The 12,993-nt window shown below is 42.6% G+C and overlaps 1 protein-coding gene across 2 annotated transcripts; it reads left to right on the top strand.

Moving 5' to 3' along the window:
* The first annotated feature begins 2,170 nt into the window (after window positions 1-2,170).
* LOC118079619 (membrane-spanning 4-domains subfamily A member 8-like) lies at window positions 2,171-9,399 on the top strand. Of its 2 annotated transcripts, none has more exons than XM_060277169.1 (6): window positions 2,171-2,383; window positions 2,994-3,113; window positions 4,266-4,322; window positions 5,788-5,919; window positions 6,674-6,787; window positions 9,219-9,399. In XM_060277169.1, exons 1-6 carry the CDS (start codon window positions 2,186-2,188, stop codon window positions 9,339-9,341), a joined length of 744 nt encoding a protein of 247 aa, XP_060133152.1. In that variant the 5' UTR covers window positions 2,171-2,185; the 3' UTR covers window positions 9,342-9,399. The 2 variants fall into 2 exon arrangements, with proteins under 2 accessions (XP_060133152.1, XP_060133159.1); XM_060277176.1 differs by lacking the exon at window positions 9,219-9,399 and adding an exon at window positions 7,805-8,438.
* Window positions 9,400-12,993: the final 3,594 nt, after the last annotated feature.

Raw genomic sequence — 12,993 nt, 5'->3', positions numbered from 1 at the left:
ATACGACAGGGATACATTTGAATTTGCAATTGGGTATAACAGGGACAATACAGATATAACAAACCTTTGTTAAAAAAAACCAGAAGCCTTTCTATTAGGAATTGTGGGAGTGGAGGTTCCAAAAGACCAGAAGAATTTGTTTGTATATGTGATAACGGCCACTTCCCCTTCATGGATCAATGCCTTGTTCCAATCAACAGAAGGGGCTTGAATAACTCAGAGAAGCTATGAGCTATGCCATGCAGGGCCACCCAAGATGGACAGGTCATAGTGAAGAGTTTTGACCAAACGTGATCCGCCTGGAGAAGGAACTGGCAAGCCACTCCAGTATCCCTGCCAAGAAAACTCCATGGACAAAGACAACAGGCATATAAAAGTTATGACGCTGGAAGATGAGCCCCTCAGGTCGGAAGGCGTCCAACATGCTACTGAGGAAGAGCGGAGGACAAGTACAAGTAGATTCAGAGCTGATGAAGCGGCTGGGCCAAAGCCGAAAGGACGCTCAGTTGCGGATATGCCTGGAAGCGAAAGGAAAGTCCGATGCTGTAAAGAAAAATATTGCATAGGAACCTGGAATGTAAGAACCATGAATGGAGGTAAGCTGGATGTGGTCAAAAATGAGATGACAAGAATAAATATCGACATCCTGGGCATCAGTGAACTAAAATGGAAGGGAATGGGCGAATTCAGTTCGGGTGACTATCATATCTACTACTGTGGGCAAGAATCCTGTAGTAGAAATGGAGTGGCCCTCATAGTCAACAAAAGAGTGGCAAAAGCTGTAATGGGATGCAATCTCAAAAATGACAGAATGATCTCGATACGAATCCAAGGCAGACCTTTTAACATCACAGTAATCCAAGTTTATGCACCAACTACCGGAGCTGAAGAAAGTGAAATTGACCAATTCTATGAAGACCTACAACACCTTCTAGAAATGACACCAAAGAAGGATGTTCTTCTCATTACAGGGGATTGGAATGCTAAAGTAGGGAATCAAGAGATAAAAGGAACAACTGGCAAGTTTGGCCTTGGAGTTCAAAATGAAGCAGGGCAAAGGCTAATAGAGTTCTGTCAAGAGAACAAGCTGGTCATCACAAACACTCTCTTCCAACAACACAAGAGACGACTCTACACATGGATATCACCAAATGGGCAGCATCGAAATCAGATTGATTATATTCTCTGCAGCCAAAGATGGAGAAGCTCTATACAATCAGCAAAAACAAGACCTGGAGCTGACTGTAACTCAGGAAGAATGGGATTAAGAAAAACTGCCCCAAATAATCTCTTGGAAACCTCTGGAAGAGCATGACAATGTGAATGGATTAATGGAATTAATTTACCAAAAATTTAAACATTGCATGTAAAGTCTCATGCTACATAATTAAAAACAAATCCTCATTTCTTGATGAATAGCCTTTGGACTATAATGTAACTTAAATAGAAAATTCCTCCAAAAGCATTTTATTTTTAAAAAAAATCCAATTTAAATTTTTAAAAAATCCATTTTTTATTCCTTTTTAAATAATAATAATAATAATAATAATAATAATAATAATAATAATAATAATAATAATCATCTTGGATTTTTATCCACCCTGATCAGAAGACATGGCACACACACACTGTTGGGACGGCAATGACCCATCAATGGGGGGGGAGGGGGCTGGCCAGCCATGCTCAACTGATTTCCCCTCCTCCTCTCCCTCCTGGTAAATAGCAGCAACTCAGCTTTCGGCTGTCCACTCCACCCCACCCCACCCCACCCCACCCCACCCCATGACATCTGCTACTGTTAGGAGGCTTGGACTTCCTTCACATTTTAGGTATATATGTATGTATTTCTGGGGCATAAATGGGGGGGGGGAGCATTTTTTGAATCTCCTTTTGGCTGGGAACGTCCTTTCCTTCTTAAGTGCAAAGAGCAGCACAGGCTTTGCTTACAAACAATTGCCCTGCTGACTTTATCCCCATGAGCCAATCCACTGGCAGGAGCTGACCTGCCCAATTTCAGTTTTAGTATACATCATGTATGAGTCTGTGTTTGGGTGTGTTTGGGAAGCAGTGGCGGCAGCAGGGGATTTGTAACATTTGCCCAAATCTGAGTGGTTATTTTTTTAAAAATTGTTTCTTTGGTTGGTCGGTTGTTGTTTTTTTGCAGATAATGGCTAATACAACCGTGATGCTGATTCCCAAAACTAATGCCAGTGTTAGCCAAGCAGGCCAGGGAGTCCTTGGTGCTGCTACCCTGCCATCAGGGATGGCACAATACATAAAATATGCAGGCCAACAGGTTGGAAGCCCCAACAACCAGCCACAACATTCCCAACAACCAGGGTGGATGGAGAAACTTGTCAAAGTGGAGACCAAGACTCTGGGGGTAAGTGTGTTTGAGAGCTGCCAACATGGAGGTCCAATTCTTAGGGTCATGTTTCTACTTGGAAGTACCGATAAGTCTTGTTGAGTTCAGTGGAACTTTGACTATACAACTCTATACATAATAACCTGGAAATAAGTCCCAGTGCATTAAATGCATATTGCATATAATTGCATAGTTGCTCCCTGGCAGGGGGTTGAGGGAGAAAACCAGTTTGGTTTACATTTTCCCTGGAAACCAACCAAACTTGCACTTCCCAAAACAATAGGCAGACTAAAATGTAGTTCTCTGAATTTTGTTATCCAGTTCTCCAACCAAAGAAGTGTACACGCTACCGGAACATGTCTCTACAGATGCATATATGAATTAAAATGACATACAGAAATGCATTTTAGTAGAGATAATCCATTATAGTAGGGGACCTGGGTCAGGATCATGAGGTGGGGAGAATCATAGCTGCCAAGTTATCCCTTTTTTTCAGGGATTTTCCCTTATGCTGAATAGGCTTCTTCGTGAGAAAAGGAAAACTTGGCAGCTATGGGGAGAATGCATTTCAGTTCTTTATTTACCAAAGGGAAACTGATGTGCTGTTTTGTGCATTTTGTTCCTACAGGCCGTCCAGATCTTAATTGGTTTGATGCACATTGGCTTTGGGAGTGTCTCGGCTGTTCTTTGTCCCTGGATATCAACTCTTGCTACTACTTTAGGTTACCCATTCTGGGGTGGACTATTTGTAAGTAGAATATAATTGGCCTTTTGAGCGACAGCGTGTATCAGTGTTGAATTTAGACTTTGCAGATCTACATCCAAATTCCTTTCAGATGGTGGCTCCTTGTGTGTGGAGAATGGGTGACTGGTAACAGAACAGCTGTGTCATTAAGAAGGCTTTCCCTACTCATTTTAAGGATTAATAACAGATTTGGAATAGTAGAAATGGCTTCATTTCTTGAGTTTATATCTGAACTTACTTTATCTTCTAACACACTGCTTCCTTTTTCATCATCAGGCAGCTTTTCTAGAAAGCATTTGGATTAAGTAGGCCAGTGGTGTCCAAACCATGGCTCTCCAGTTGTTCCTGGACTACAACTCCCACCACCATTGGCTATGCTAGGCCCTAGTCCTCACTAGGCTGTTCTGAGTTTTTTTTCCTTCCTCTTTTCATTTCCTACCACCCCACCCCATCCCAAATATTTCTTGCACTTCTGAAACTGGGGTTTCCCAAGCCTGCTAATACCGTCCCGCATGTGCCTTTTGTGTAGATGGTGTTACTCTGGCTACACAAGGAACAGCACTTACAGAATTAAGGCCACTATTTGAATATGTGTAATTATGCATGTATAGGGACGTGGGTGGCGCTGTGGTCTAAACCACAGAGCCTAGGGCTTGCTGATCGAAAGGTGGGTGGTTCGAATCCCCGCGATGGGGTGAGCTCCTGTTGCTCCGTCCCAGCTCCTGCCCACCCAGCAGTTCAAAAGCACGTCAAGTCCAAGTAGAAAAATAGGTACCGCTCAGGTGGGAAGGTAAACGGTGTTTCCGTGCACTGCTCTGGTTCGTCAGAATCGGCTTTGTTATGCTGGCCACATGACCCAGAGGTTTTCTGCAAACAAACACCGGCTCCCTCGGCCTATAGAGCGAGATGAGCGCCGCAACCCCAGAGTCGTCCACGACTAGACCTAATGGTCAGGTGTACCTTTACCTTTAATTATGCATATATGTGCTTCTAATATGACGTAATGCTTCTCTTCCTAGAAGGATAAACTTGTGAACTTCAAGAGAGAAAAAGTTCTGTTATCTGATATAACCCAGTTTTTCATTGTAGAGGGCATGTTTTTGAAAATTTTAAATGAACTTCAGTCAAATGCGTCTTTTCCCTTGTTTTGTGCAGTTCATTATTTCTGGATCCCTGTCGGTGTCAGCTGAGAAACATGCAACTCCCTGTCTGGTAAGAGAGAAAGAAATGTGACAGTTTCAATCTCTTCTGTGATCCTGGACATGCCAGTTAACATGCTTCCTTCTTATTACAAATCCAAGGCCATATTGGCAGCTTCCCCCTGTAGATCTTTAAGCCCAAGTTCTGGAACAAGGAGCCTGCATCAAGTCCCACCCTATTTATATCCAACCTTTCCTCCAAAGAGCTCAAGGTAGTTCTCCTCCCTGTTTTATCTTCACAACAACCCTGTGAGGTAGGTTAGGCTAAGAGATGGTGACTGGCCCAAGGTCACCAAGTGAGCTTCATGGCTGAGTGGGGATTTGAACTGTCATCTCCCAAGGCCTAGTCCCACATTCTAGCTTCTATACCATGCTGGCCCTCAAACGAATCAAAGGGATTTTGTTGTGACACATTTTGGGCCATTTATTTATTTCATTTATACCCCACCTTCTTTTCAGGGAGTTCAATGTGGCATACATGACTCTCCCCCTCCTCAATTAATCCCCACAAGAACCATGTGAGGTGTGTTAGACTTGCCCAAAGTCACCCACTGTGCTTCATGGCCAAGTGGGAATTTGAACCCTGGTCTCCCAGATCCTAATTTGACACTCTAACCGCTACACCTCACTGGTATATGTAAATTCTATCCATTTATGTGAAAAGCAAAAAATGGCAACCATTTTTAGATTCTCCACTATAGGCCATGGGAGCAAAACAGCTTTGGATTTCACTAATCGGATGCTGACCCAAATAACAAATCAAACTGGAATGACCTGCAGCAGGCCTGAAACAGATTGGGCTGTGTGGGATGCATGTTATATGTAATATACGCATTATTGTATACAACAAAAATGACATGATTTGAAGGAGCTCAATAACTAACACGAAATTATTTTATGGAGGTTACCTTAATTCAAAATATTGCCAGAACTACTAGAAGCTCTCCCACAGAAGAATCAAGATGGGCAGCTTCATGTTCTTATCAGATAATTTAACTATAAGGTAACCTTACAGAAGGGGACGACAGAGGACGAGATGGTTGGACAGTGTTCTCGAAGCTACGAACATGAGTTTGACCAAACTGTGGGAGGCAGTGCAAGACACGAGTGCCTGGCGTACTATGGTCCATGGGGTCACGAAGAGTCAGACACGACTAAACAACAACAACAACAACCTTGTGTTATTGGTCTGTGGGGTACCTGGGCTCCTCTTCTCATACTTGGGGTTAGTAAATGTGAACGTTTAATCCTAGGAGCGTCTCCATTGCAAGCTCAGGTTGTATATCTATGTGTAATTAAACCCTATATCATAAAGACATCACAGTCTCCGCTGTGCCTCATTTCTAAATGAAACACGAACCCAGGTGTTTCAGGTAAGCGCCTGGACCCCAGGAATCTCGCACTATGGGGTGGCGTGTAACACTCTGCTTGCTTTGTATTTTTAGTAGCCTGCAAATGACATTCTTTGTTTCTTTCAGGTGCGAGGCAGCTTAGGAATGAATATCACAAGTGCTGCAATGGCATCAGTTGGCATCATTCTGTATTTGGTAGGGCTGTATGTAACTCCTTTTGATTACAGTTCAAGTGATTACGGATATTATTGGACAAAGGTAAGTGAAAAGAACGCCACACAGAACTTTGTACTGTAGCCAACTAATCAGCGTATGTGAGAAACAACTTATGTGAACCCAATGGAACTTCCCCTTCCTCTCCCCTCCCCGCGTGCCACCCCACCTCCAAATCTGCAGGCGTGGGGTGAGAAGAGGGAGATCTTCTGTTGTACTCACAGAAGTCATCCCATGACTGCAATTATTTAGTTCGAAGTCTTTATGGGCAGGATCCAGAAAGAGGGATACACCTTATTTCAAGTTGTTGGGTTTTTTGGTGCTGTTTTACTGGGCATTTTGGAATAAATAAATGAAGCTCAAATGACCATTTCTAGAGTTGTGAGGGGGCATTCCAGGTTCCATTGTCTACCAAACAGTGTCAAGCATGGGTTGGTAGCCCTGCTTTGAGATGCTGCAAAACACAAACGTGCTATGAAGGTCTCTGCCCGGGTTCATGGTGCCTTTCTAGAGGCTTCATCCGGGGCAAAAAAAAAAAGGCTAAGGGTAACTACGGCACTATACTCTCTATCCTTGGCTTTACAATTGTACGTTTCAAGATGTATTTGTATGTGAAGCAGACACCTTAATCAAATTATTCAAAATTGTCACCATTACCCGTAGATTTTCCCAGGCTGATTCATAGATTACGTTACACAGAAGATGGAGACTAGGACACTTTTATGTTTCAGCTAAATTTAATTTTCAGTACTTAGAACTGTATGATAAATGCCTTTCCACACACTTCTGTGCTCCACAGGCTGCAAGTATTGTTCTTGTCGCTGTTCTCCTCTTGTTCAGCATTCTGGAGTTCTGCATTGCTGTCTCATCGGTATATTTTGGGTACCAGTTAACCTGCTGTTCCAATGACCAGGTAAGCATTTGATACCTTGCTTAGAGTTTTAGCAGATCTTATTCATAACCGAGGAAGCTTCTAGAAACTGGCACTGCTATCATAGAGTTGGAAGAGACCACAAGGACCATCCAGTCCAACCCCCTGCCAAGCAGGAAACACCCTCAAAGCATTCCTGGTAGATGGCTGTCAAGCCTCTGCTTAAAGACCTCCAAAGAAAGGAGACTCCACCACACTCCTTGGCAGCAAATTCCACTGTCGAACAGGTCTTACCAGCACCACTTCTGCGCTGGCAGCAGGGCAGGCAGCAGAGCTCAGGCGGGCACTGCCTCTTGGACTTCCACTGCTTGTTCGTTGCTGGACCTAAGGCCCCATCAGTCTTCCTATTCTTGTCATTCTTTTTCAGTTAGTAGAAATTATTCCCGGGCTCACTGCCAATCACCTTATCTTCCCCACATTCCATTGCTTCTTGTTTTATTTGAAGTAGACAGTTTTGTTGTGCTGCTCCCATTTGCTTGTCAGAATTTTGTCAGTACCAAATATATCATAACAGGAGGTCTAGATTAGAAAAAAAAACACCATTGTGGAGTTGGAGCAAGCATGCATGTCAGTAGAGAATTGAGAGGGGAAAGTGGGTAAGAAGGGGCAATTGCAATGATACCTCTTTGAAGTGCTGCCATTTTTGTATGTGAGCTTTTGCACGTTGGTGAGGGGAGACCTCTATTGGCTTTATAAAATAAAATAAAATAAAATAAAAGGCACACCAGGATACTTAAGGCATCCCTAATGGCAAGATGCCTCAGCACATCTCTGCAGAGATGACAGGGAATCACAAGGTACACCATTCACAGATACCATTCCATGTGCTTCAATAGCACTTTGCCTGTCCGCAGTGGATGGGCTGGCAATGCAGGGTATTGAAAGTCAGAAAAAAATGTCCACAAATCACATCTGCATAAACAAAGAAGTGGGCAGTTTGAAAAATATTGGAATTCATTGTGCTAAGAACGGTTTTGTTTGGTTCTCTCTCCATCGTAGGTGAACAAATGAAGGATCGCAATTCCAGAGTGGGAAAGCAACCCAAGAAATAACCTAAGAAATATTACTCAGAGTTGCCAAACTTAAAAAAAAATCCCTCAGGGTTTCTCAGTGCCAGTTTTGGTGCCAGCTCTTTTGGGGAGTGTTATATTGTGACGTATATTTCTTGTTGGTGTTTGCTAACTATGCGGTTCACTTGTTTTGACATGACCTCTTAGCGTCATAGCAGTTACCGGTACTTTGGTTTCTCTTCCATCTTTGTTGCTTGTTGTTGGTCGTTAGGTCCAGGCAGGACCCAGAAGAAGACTACCTTTAACTCTAATAAAGTTCTCCACCATTTCTGACTGCTTGGTTGTAGAATTATTGCAGAGAGGGCAACAAAGCAGCAGTTCCTTGTATGCCAGGCTAGACAGTAGCAAATGGGAGAAGGTTCAGGGCAGCCTGAGACAGCGCATGTCTTCTCTTCCCATCTCTTGCGCCATTGTGAACTAAGCTGTCCTCTGTTAAATTTACATCCTTTGCTGAAGCAGACCCTGATGCTTGCAAAGTTTCGGGCTGTTTCCAGTGCACCCAGCTGACGTGGGTAAATTTCAAGGCGTGCAGTGTTGGTGACTTGTGGAAGTCAGTTGGTAGCTCACCAGACCTCAACCAGTGTGATAGATATCTCATTCAAATCATAGAATTGTAGAGTTGGAAGGGACCACGTGGGTCGTCTAGTCCAACCCCCTGCAATGCAGGAATCTTTTGCCCAACGTGGGGCTCAAACCCACAGCCCTGAGATTAAGAGTCTCATGCTCTACTGAGTGAGCTAGATGTATCAGCAGAGTGTGGAGCCCCAGCAGAGTCTTCGGATATTATACCTGAGGCACATTTCCTGAACCAATGGGAGGGTGAATGACTCAGAAAGTCAACACACTTGACCTCCCTGGTGTTGCTATGGTAACCCAGTGCACCTGGCACCCTTATCTCAGAGTGTGGGGGATGTGCTCCTCAAGACATGAGCCCAAGCACTGTGCAATTAAACCCATTGTTCACATTGCACCAACATGTATTAGTACATTACGCAGTAGTAGAGTAGGGGGACAAAGGCTTCATTCCTTGTCCCAGTTTGCCTAGGCAGGATTTAGCTGTCATACAACTTACAGAGCAAAACCCAAGGATTTGGAGAACTGCAGAGCAGAAAGTGCAGTAGCAAACTGATAATCTGCCAGCACCAGCCCTTTTCCGATATTTTAACACTGATCCTCACACAATCAGAATTGCTGGCTGGCCCTGCCCCTTCTGTGATGTTCTCGTCCTCCTTCATGATGATGACAGAGTGGCGGCGGCCCCTGAATGCTGAGAATGGTGATTATGACAGTGGTGATGACATGGCACGTGTCTTCTTCTGATGAATTACTCTTCGGTTTTACAGGCAATGGTTTATATTCCCTACACTGTTGATGCGGCTCCCGCTGAAGGCAATTGTGCTCCTCCTCCTCCAGCTTCTGCTCCTCCGGCTTACAGTACTGTGGATTCTTTCCCCAAGAATGAGTGAAGAATCCAAGGGAGAAGTTGTATATGGGAGATGCTGCTTAAAGGAGTGAAATTAACACTCATTTTTTCTGTTTTTTGGCACATATATCCATTTTTAATAAAATGTTATTAGAATTTAGAAAGGAATACAAAGATTATTATCAAATATCCTTTTTTTTAAAAAAAAATCAAAACTAAAATGTTAATCTTTATGAAAACAAACCCAAAGGTAAAGAAGTGGGGGGGAGGGGTTAAAGAAAGAGGGGTGGAAAAAGGAGTAAAAGAGAAAAAAATAGAGTTAAGAAAATAGAGAACTTCTGATTCTTCGTCTATCAGTGATATATAAACATTATTCAACTCATCCACTCCAATATAATACTTGTCTAAACTACTTTCTATAAAGCAACATTATCTTCAGTTCTCAAACCCAAACGTCATTTATTCATTTTCTTTTTCACGCAAAATTTCTTTAAAAGGTTTCCATTCCTTAGTATATGTTAACAATGACTTTTCTCTGATTAAACATGCTTAGGCAGCAGTGTCATACAGCATCAAAAACAGGCTAGTGCAATTCTAGGCTGCATCAACAGAAATATAATGTCCACATCAAGGGGAATAGTAGTACCACTCCATTCTGCCTTGATTAGACCCCAACTGGAGCACTGTGACCAGTTCTGGGCACCACAATTCAAGAAGGATATTGACAAGCGGAAACATGTGCAAAAGAGGGTGACCAACGTGATAAAGGCTATAGAAACCAAGTCTGAAGGAGTTGAGTATGTTAAACCTGGTAAAGAGTAGACTAATAGCCCTCTTCAAATATCTAAAGGGTTGATACATGGAAGACGGAGCAAGCTTGTTTCCTTCTGCTCTGGAGGGTAGGACTCAAAGCAACGGCTTCAAGTTACAAGAAAGAAGATTTTGACTAAACATCAGGAGGAACTTTCTGATGGCAAGAGCTGTTTGACAGTGGAACGGACTCCCTTGGGAGGTGGTGGACTCTCCTCCCGCGGAGGTTGTCAAGCAGAGGTTGGATGGTCATGTGTCATGGATGTTCTAGCTGAGATTCCTACATTGCCTTAGGGTTCCTTGCAACTCTACAATTCAATGATTCCAACAGAGTAATGTGAACAAAAATGCATATATTGGCATAAAGTGTGCATAAAAATGCACGTTAGTGAAAAGAACATACTGTACAAAAATGCATTCTATTATGGGAAGCAGTTCTTCAAAAATGTGTATATGGGGGGAAATGGCATATTGGTGTGTATATTAGGAGAGATTTGCAGTAAAATACTAATGAGTTTTCATGAGGACTTTTTAAAACAATTGCAAACTAATGTGGGGAACTGAATTTTAAGACTAGAGAAATGAACAATTGAGAGGACCCAAATTTGATATTCTCCCATCCCTAGTAGCAAGGGGTTGAAAAAGCATCACAGAAAATCATGAAGAAACCATTAAACTCAAAAGCGTTCACTGTTCCTGTGATAAGCCAGGATATCTATTCCCAAAAGTAAAGGAGGATTCTGAGGGCATTATAAAAGCAGAAACCTCACTTGGACTCTATAGTGTTTATACCATTTTGAAGAGCTTGGTTCCATTTTACAGCTGAGGACCACTGAGACAGCAATACCTGAGCCACCCAAGAGCAGCCATTGAATGGAAGGCCAGACTTATTTAGGAGGAAGAACAGTTAGATAAGAGAAAGTGCTGCTGAGCTGCTGCTCCCCACCCCACACTGAACAATCACAGCCTCCCTCCTCTGGCACAGTTAACACGCAGAAGCAGGGCTTCTATTATCATTTATTTCCTTTATGAACTTCATGTGTGTGTGTGTGTGTGTGTGTGTGTGTGTGTGTGTGTGTGTGATCTCCGAAATTATTCCCTACATAAAAACAAGTGTAGCACAAGTAACACAAGTATCGGAAAACAGGCCAAATCCTACGCCAAAGGATAAATGGACATAAATCTGACATCAGAAATCACAAGACAGAGAAACCAGTAGGAGAACACTTCAATCTCCCAGGACATTCTATACAAGATCTCAAAGTAGCTGTCTTATTACAAAAGAATTTCAGAAATAGAGTGACTGGAAAGAGAAGTTGATGAACTGCAACTTATTACCAAACTTAAAACAATGGAGAGACCTGGTCTGAATAGTCCATGGGACTCTCAAGTCTCCTCCAGCAGCATAATTCAAAAGCATCAATTCTTCGGCGATCAGCCTTCTTTATGGTCCAGCTCTCACTTCCCATGTTTATATATTCTAGCCTTTAAGGAGTGGCATGGATCTCTCTCTCTCTCTCTCTCTCTCTCTCTCTCTCTCTCTCTCTCTCTCTCTCACACACACACACACACACACACACCCCTACACAACAACCCCAGAGATAATTTTTACCTGCCCTTCAGCAACAGGTCCGGAGTGGGTCCCAACAGTTTAAAAAATCAGTATTAAAAACAGCTGTAACCAATAAGCTTGTGGGTTGACAGTTGGCTGAAGCATTACAAATCTGCGGATACATCCATCAATACTTGGCTTTTGAAAGTACATAAGTGGCAATTAACCAAAGAGCCTTCAAGTGTTTAATACATCTTGAGCAGGCATCCCCAAACTGCGGCCCTCCAGATGTTTTGGCCTACAACTCCCATGATCCCTAGCTAACAGGACCAGTGGTTGGGGGATGCCTGATCTTGAGTCTTACAGAATATGAGTAGGCATTCACATCTCAGATGAGGAACTCTGTATTCCTACATTCACCATTCAACATTTCAGTGCCTAGGATGACCCTCCACTACAGGTTGAATAAAAATATTTTGTAAAATGGCAATTGAGGAAGGGACATTGCCATGTCAACAGCATTTCCTGTTTCTTCCTGTACTGAGGATTTACACACATCCCCTGAGGAATTGCACACAATAGGACCCTCCCTTTTCCTGTGGCAGTAAATTTATTTTCACTGTTTTTAATACTGATTTTTTAAACTGTTGGAACCTACCCTGGACCTGTTGCTGAAGGGCAGGTAAAAATTATAATAAGGACATCAGCAAAAACGAGGGAAATACATTTAAAAAGCATTTTTGCAGGTATGTCATGTGTAACATTAGATCCGAATAATAGCTGACTTCATTTATTATAACCAAGTTTGCAAATACTTGGTTGGTTGGATAAACCACATCCTAAAAATAATAACTTGAAACAACACCATCTTTCTTCCTATTTTCTAACAATAAGCACTGTTTTCATTATCACTTTGTGGAGAGATTATCATGCTGAGAACAAGCACATCAGGGAGTGTAATGTGCTTAGATGTGAGTTAATGTATTTGGGGAGAGTAGTTAATTTGATCCAAGGCTCAGCTCTGAAAGACTTGAAGGAAGGAATAACCAAGTGCTTCTGAGCAAGTGCAGAGGGATTTCCCTTCGCTGCTGAAGAACCTTTTCAAAGAACTGAAGGTACATCTGACCTTATTGGAGTTGTGGAAGGTTTGAATCTTACACTATTTTGTGTGTTTACTAGAGTTGGTCCTAACAGTGCAGAATTTCAGTGGCAGAATTTCAGGGAGTAGATGAAGGCAGGGACAGATGTGTAAATCAGGCAGCAAGGTTTTCTAATTGGTTGGTCATAAGTAATTAATGGTCTGCTTCCAGCAGCAAAACCTTTGGGGCTGACC

The sequence above is a fragment of the Zootoca vivipara genome, chromosome 1 (genome assembly GCF_963506605.1).
Source record: "Zootoca vivipara chromosome 1, rZooViv1.1, whole genome shotgun sequence".
Taxonomy (NCBI): Eukaryota; Metazoa; Chordata; class Lepidosauria; order Squamata; family Lacertidae; genus Zootoca; species Zootoca vivipara.
Note: the sequence above shows the minus strand (reverse complement) of the source record. Positions and strands in the feature narration are given on the sequence as shown.